General features: G+C 40.7%; 1 protein-coding gene across 1 annotated transcript; it reads left to right on the top strand.

The window, feature by feature from the left end:
• The first annotated feature begins 1,003 nt into the window (after nt 1–1,003).
• agpat9l (1-acylglycerol-3-phosphate O-acyltransferase 9, like) lies at nt 1,004–6,902 on the top strand. The gene is made up of 14 exons (XM_058637265.1): nt 1,004–1,094; nt 1,599–1,855; nt 1,956–2,022; nt 2,981–3,129; nt 3,218–3,360; nt 3,575–3,649; nt 3,727–3,816; nt 3,913–4,006; nt 4,091–4,206; nt 4,487–4,542; nt 4,767–4,852; nt 4,949–5,077; nt 5,409–5,488; nt 6,431–6,902. The coding sequence occupies exons 2-14, from the start codon at nt 1,712–1,714 to the stop codon at nt 6,537–6,539; spliced, it is 1,338 nt and encodes a 445-aa protein (XP_058493248.1). The 5' UTR covers nt 1,004–1,094; nt 1,599–1,711; the 3' UTR covers nt 6,540–6,902.
• The last annotated feature ends 334 nt before the right edge of the window (nt 6,903–7,236 follow it).

Below are 7,236 nucleotides of genomic sequence, written 5' to 3'. Positions count from 1 at the left end.
GTTTATTACTTCAGTCGTAGTGGTTCCATGAATACATCTTTTCAAGCAGCTGGCTTAAAAGACAAAGTGACAAAGGTAATTTGTCATTATATGACCGCAGAAAAACTTCAGAAAACCCTCAGAGAGTGCAAACTATATCCAGATCACAGTCAAAAAAATCTTACAATTACTTCCCTCAATTATCAGAGTTATAGTGCTCACAGACAGACAAAGGAAAAATAATGATAAAATATGATATAACCAATGATCCGTTTTCTTTTTCTTTTCAGTTTTTAACATATTTTGTCATCAGCAAAACATATACTTTGTCTTTAACCTCTTCCATACAAGGCCTATTTTTTCTCCCTCCAGTCCAGAATTACCTACTCAAAATGAATGGAGTAGTATATCTTCACAATTACATACATGGTCTGTATGTTAAAAAAAAAGAAGCTGTCAAGACATGAGAGTAAATGAATCTGGAACACAGTAGAAATTCAAAATGTGTATCTCTGCCTAAAAAAAACATTATTAACACATTATTTAGAGTGAAAACCACCTTTGAATCATAGGTTAGTAGCCCATTTCATCTAGGAAATAGTAAAGTGGATGCTAAAAGAGTGAACCTGAGCAGTTTTACACACATTTTAAGCCATGTACTGTGGTCTTTATGTCAATTCAAAGCAAATTGCTCTCATTAAAAAACAAATAGGTGGCCCTCATAATAAGGGTTCACCCATTTTTGTTTGTTAAAGTTAAATAATCTAAATTCAACCAAAAGTGAATTCAATTGTGTTTTAGTTTCATAAGAACACACAAGCATTACCATGAAATGACACATTTAAATTTGACTCAAAGGTAAATATACAATAAAGTCCAGGTGTCCCTGTCCTTTACACACTGAACAAAAATAAACCAAATAGTTCCCCCACCATGCAGGTTTACTCGAGTTACTCCCAGGTCCACGTGTCTGCGTTTCCCCTCTGTGTCCACGGGAGGCGCTGTTGCGCACACCTCCACTGAACTTTGTTCTAGTAGTAAAACGAGCTGTCACTCAGCTGCTGCTCCAGCCCTTTACACTTCAGGAAGCACGGACATGGATTGGCGGTCGGTTGGTAAGATACGATAGTTTAAGTAACTTCAGAAACCTTAAAAAACTGCAGTTTCAAGCTGTTTAAAGCTCTGTCATAGTTGGTTTATTCACAAGTTTATTTTAAAAAGAGGACGTGATAATACTCGTGTTTTGTCTCTGTGTGTGTACATGTCTTGAGTAGGCTGTGTGAACCAATTGTCAGGAAACCCTATCTTTGTGGGGACATTTTTGACCTTGTGAGGACATTTTGGCAGGTCCACACAACTTTTACGGGCTTTTTGAGAATTAAGACCTGGTTTTATGGTTAGGCATTTAGTTGTGTTGGTTAAGGTTAGGAAAAGGGGCTAAGGAAGGCATTATGTCTACGAGTGTCAACACAAAGAATGCAAAACCAGTGTGTGTGTTTGTGTGTTTACTCCTGATTACTTCAACTACAACATTGTGTTTACTATGTTTTTCTCTTGTCTTTGTGATTGACGTTGATCTCCACATGCTGATTACTGTGACATTTACATACATGTTTCAGACCCACATCACAGCTGAGCCACAGGGCACACACTCACACACACTTGCACACTCTCTCACTCACACACACACACACACACACACTCACTCACTCACTCAGGAAACAGGGTGAAGATGGAGGACGTATGGGCCGGAGCCCTCTGGGCACTGAGGGTCTGGCTGTACCTCATTGTCGGCCTCATCATGATTCCAGCCATGTTCGGCTTCTCACTGGGCATTTCTGAAACATATATGAACATTCTTGTCAAAACACTAGAGGTACCGTCATCCAGCGTCTCTTCTCGTATTTTAAGCTATGAGGATATTTGGTATATATGAGCAATGACCATGGATGTCTCCTGTTTGTCCTTCTCCACAGTGGGCCACTCTGAAGATACAGAGGGCGAACACAGTCGAACGGACACTGAACGTCTCCGCATCAAACAGTGAGATGAGAACTGCTTGTCTGAGAGGCTATTCAAGATAGATAGATAGATAGATAGATAAAGAGGGGTGTGTCTGTAAAAAGTAATCATATCCTTTGTTGTGAAAGATTCAGTGATTTAGTGACAGTTACGTGCCTTGCAATACTGAATTTCCTAACATACTCGATTGCAAGTTTGGACAGGGAGTGTGACATCATGTACCCCTATATTCAGTTGTGATGGACATTTATTGTGAAAGAATGACTTTCTACACACAAAGACATTTGAACTGGTGCATTTTCTTCTGCTTTTGTGGTCTTGGTCTAGCACCGTGACTCAGTCACTTCACAACTCACATCAGGGTGAGGTGGCCATGCAAACTTTGAGTTTCTCGCAAAATGCAATCGCAGACCATTTTATGAGTCACACTAAGCTACACAGGCTTGTATCCCCTGTTCTAACACTGCACGTTATGTCAGGCCCCATGTGGTCTATGCAAAGTTCAATAAATGTGATTGTTTGTTTAAATAAAAACAAAGAAAGTGTTGCATGGCATAGATGAGGCAGACTTTGTTCAGACATTTTTGAATGAATGCTGAATGCAGAGTTCGATAATCCAGGTTTTGGACTTTGCCTGTTGAGTTGTCAGATAGTGTGGAGTCTTAACTGCTCTGAGATCCCAGTGTTAGATCCCAGGTGTTGCACACTCTCTCTCACTGTCTTAACTCTCTGACAGCTAAGCTCTTGATGTTTCGATACAAACAGATACAAGAACTGTTAATGGCATAAAATATTCAATCTCGTCTTATTAGTGCCATCATTTCATGTTGACATATGCAGAAGCTTTTTTTTTTTTTTTACACCGTACAACACTGCTTTCCTAAATTAACTTTGAGTTCTTCTCCTGGCTGACTTTTGTTCCCCAGATTGCTTTGGAGATCATGATGATTGAGTTTGATTCTGTGTGTGTGTGTGTCAGGTCTTATACAGAGGGGAAATGGCTCCATGGAGAAAGAGTTGGGGGAACTCAGACGCAGTCGTCCCAAGCCACCAGTCGGTGGTGATTTTACATTCAGTGACTGTTTTTATTTCACTCTAAAAGGAATTGAGAGCATTGTAGAGGATGAGGTACCTATTCATGTATTATTGAGAACACAATACATGCGAGTGTGGTTTTACCTTTCAGACTTCATTTGTTTGTGCTTTTTATTTAAAGGTGACGCAGCGTTTCACGTCCGAGGAACTGGTGTCCTGGAACTTACTAACTCGCACCAACGATTTCCAGTACATCAGCCTGAAGCTGACACTGGTTTACGGCCTCGGCATCTTTGTGAGATACTGCATCCTTGCCCCACTCAGGTACTGTACATGCACATATGACAATACTCCAGCGTGAGATTTACAATACCAATGTTTAGACACGGAGATAAAGCTATGACAACTATAGCACGTTCAAAGTCCATTATAGTCCCACTAAAGAAAGAAAACAGCTTATACTATTCATTTGTTTATTTATTTATTTATTTATTTATTGTCCATTGAAAATTTAAACTGAATGTGTTACTTAATCCAGGATAACACTGGCACTTATTGGCCTAAGCTGGTTGGTCATAGGAACATCGGCAGTGGGATTTCTTCCAAACTCAAGGTGATTATAACTAGTTCAATAATGTTTTTTTGTATCTTACACTCCAGTTGAGTTTGTTTTCTTATGTGGATTTTCAGCGTTAAGTCGTGGCTCAGTGAATGGGTCCATGTGATGTGCTACAGAATCTGTGCTCGAGGACTCTCTGCCACTATTCACTATCACAACAGGTGGGTGTGCACTCTCAGGACGTTTCCTGTCTAACAACAACCAGGAAAAGCTTCATCCTCTGATTCTGGCTTCATGTCTTTTCCTCTTAACCACAGGGAAAACATACCTAAAAAAGGGGGAATCTGTGTTGCCAATCACACCTCTCCTATCGATGTTGTGATTCTCTGCAACGATGCATGTTATGCCATGGTAGGGAGGAAGATTTCTTATGCTGTTTTCAAGTCATTGTCTGTGCTGAATCATGACATTTTGTCCTAATTTCTCCTTTATCAGGTGGGACAAATCCATGGAGGCTTGATGGGAGTTTTGCAGAGAGCCATGGTGAGGTCCTGTCCTCATGTCTGGTTTGAGAGAGCAGAGATGAAGGATCGCCACCTAGTGACCAAAAGGTCAGTTATTTTCATGACTTTACTTCTCATGCTTGAAACTGCATGACTTTCTTGACATTTTCCTGGCTGTAAAATCAAATAAAGTTCATAAGAAGGAATATTTTTAATTTGAAAGTTTGCAGTTTGGATTCTTATATCTGAAAATATGATATATTTGCCAAAAGTCTTGCTGCAGCTGTGGCCTCGGGTTAGGGTTAAAAAAAAAAACCCTCTCCAAAGCAATTTGTAGATACTTACCAGTCAAGAAATGTTTTCCATGATCTCTTTGTGTTGCCTCCAGGTTGACGGATCATGTGAATGACAAGACAAAGCTTCCCATATTAATATTTCCAGAGGGTAAGTGTGACCATGCAGAGAGACTGAGATACATTATCCACACCCGTCTGATGTTTGCCTTTGTACCATCAAAGATAAGACTCGGCAAGGGTTGTTATTTCAGCTCTGGGCTTGACGGCAGTCTGGCCACTGGGCAGTGACAAATGAGCAGCTTTTTAATGTGGGTTTGGACAAAGCTCAGACAACTCGGCCTCCTTTAATAACCCAATGTCTGGTTTCTGCAGGGACCTGTGTCAACAACACATCTGTGATGATGTTTAAAAAAGGGAGTTTTGAAATAGGAGCAACAATATATCCAGTAGCCATTAAGGTACTTCAGTCCCATCTGTCAGTCATGCCCAATTTTCTAATTCAGTCTTTTTCAAGTCCTCTGATGTCAATTGTTGCAAACTTTTTTTTTTCTCAGTATGACCCAAAGTTTGGAGATGCTTTCTGGAACAGTTCCAAGTACAGCATGGTCAGTTACCTGCTGAGGATGATGACCAGCTGGGCCCTTGTCTGTAATGTCTGGTACCTGCCAGCCATGCATCAACAGGTGGGTAAAGAGTGGCCTGAAACGTGTGAGCACATGTATATACATGCATAAATCCTTATGGACAGCCCACAGGGGAAGACTCCAACCCCTACTTGTCTGTACACACACACACAAAGGTTTGTGAGGACACTCATAAATACAATGCATTCCCTAGTCCCTTAACCATCACAACTGAATGTCTAACACTAAAATATAGTCTTAACTCTCAAAAAGCCCTTTTAAGGGGTGACAGAATGTGAGGACCAGCCACTCTCTATGGTTTATAAGTTTTTAGTTCTCTCTCACACACACACACGTCTGATTGACTTTGTTGTTTATTCCAAAATGGAAGGAGGGGGAAGACGCTGTCCAGTTTGCCAACAGAGTGAAGTCAGCCATCGCTCACCAGGGGGGACTTTTAGATCTTCAATGGTGAGATTCTACTGCTTTCTTTTATTTACAAACTGGTGAAATTGTCCTCTTTGAAATAAAATCCTTCCTAATAAATCAGACCATTAAAGGGAACATAAGTGCCATATGAACATCAGTGACCTTTTAGCCTTTGAAATAGTTACCGCATTCCCGTTTCACAGCAATATAGAGGACAGGTGCCAAAGTTTCAAAACATGGAAAAAGAAGGAGCTGCGCTTCTACTCAGCATAACAATGCGTTCATACACATACAGTGGAGACAACATGGCAACAATAACTAGCTATAAAAACATCATATATGCTAAATACCCACTTTCACTGTGTATAAAAGAGCGAGGCCACGTTGGCTAAACTTGGTGGAAGCTCCCTGTTTTGTAGAAAAACAGAAATCAAGTGACTAATGTTATTCCTCTCCTCAGCAGCATGTGTTTTCAACTTCCTCTCTGGTTTCAGCCATCTGTATTTTAACGCATATGTACTGCACACGCTCCGTTTTCTACTCCTCTGTTGGAGACGTTTTGGAAAGCAGTCGTGAGGCGTAGTGAGGTTTGGTAATGTCCAACATTTCCAACACATAGCTGTGTTCTGTGTTTTTTTGACAACCAGGGTGTCGAAGTGCTAGGAGTTGCATTATTGGGTTTGTGAGTCGAGTTTGTGTAACCACAAAATAAAGATTTGAATCATCAATTAACTGGCTGCACAGTTGTTGTCACTGAAGCCAGTATTTTAATTTAACATCTCATGCTCGTTTCACTTAACATAATAGACCTATTACATATAGCCCTTTTGAAGGGAAGGACATCTTAAATGTCAATCCACTAACTTATCGCACAAGTAAGTGATACCAGAGGAACATGGAGTTGTTTGTATGAATGTAAAGCATGAAATGAATGCTGCGATCAGTTTAGTGCATGTGGCTGAACAGTCTGTCCTGTCTCTGCAGGGACGGAGGCCTGAAGAGAGCAAAGGTGAAGGAGACGTTTAAAGAGCAGCAGCAGAAAGAGTACAGCAGCATGGTGGTGGGAGACGACAGCAGCAGCAATAGCGACTGAGGTGCCATGAGTTTCCACGGTGATGGACAAGCCCTTTGCTGTGTTTTTTTGGACGGTTCACACTACAAAGAGGCCTCTCTCTTAGCTGGACAGAGTGTGGGATACAGCACGGCCAAATGTGCACATGTGCAATATTAACCTTTGACAGAATGACTCGATAGAGAGACAGTTCTTTGTTTTACTGCTGTGAGAGATATTGACCATGTGATTGTGTGTTATTGCCGAGACAAAAAAAATATGTGATTGCAGATGTCATTGGAAACATGAATGTCATAATGGTCAGTCAGTTGACTCGTGACTCGTAGCTGCTTGTTGTTTTTTTTTTTGTTTTTTTTTTTAAAATAAAATTAAGTTTACAAATGACATAGTCATGGTTTGATTACACAAGATCTTTGTAGTTGTACTGTTTTGTTGTACAGAACACTCACTCACTCATCTTCTACCTCTATATCCTCCACATGCGGGTCGCATGGGTCGCTGGCACTAATTTCAGCTGACATAGGGATGAAAAGCGTGGTTACATCCTGGACAGGTCACCAGTTCATCACAGGGACACAGAGACAAACAACCATTCACTCTCACACCATTGGTCAATTTAGGAAACACCTTCCGTATACATCTCCATTCCTGATTCAGGGATTGTTTTATTCAGGTGATTTCACATTTTGTCTTCATGCATATGCCATGAATTTTGGCA

This window comes from Solea solea, chromosome 8 (genome assembly GCF_958295425.1).
Source record: "Solea solea chromosome 8, fSolSol10.1, whole genome shotgun sequence".
In the NCBI taxonomy this organism is placed as follows: domain Eukaryota; kingdom Metazoa; phylum Chordata; class Actinopteri; order Pleuronectiformes; family Soleidae; genus Solea; species Solea solea.
Note: the sequence above shows the minus strand (reverse complement) of the source record. Positions and strands in the feature narration are given on the sequence as shown.

Bases quoted from the DNA above. Each gene is read 5' to 3' on its own strand.
- agpat9l (XM_058637265.1), top strand. From the start codon at position 1,712: ATGGAGGACGTATGGGCCGGAGCCCTCTGGGCACTGAGGGTCTGGCTG. The intron at 4,007-4,090 runs GTAGGGAGGAAG...CTCCTTTATCAG, and splicing joins ACGATGCATGTTATGCCATG to GTGGGACAAATCCATGGAGG. The intron at 5,489-6,430 runs GTGAGATTCTAC...CTGTCTCTGCAG, and splicing joins GGACTTTTAGATCTTCAATG to GGACGGAGGCCTGAAGAGAG.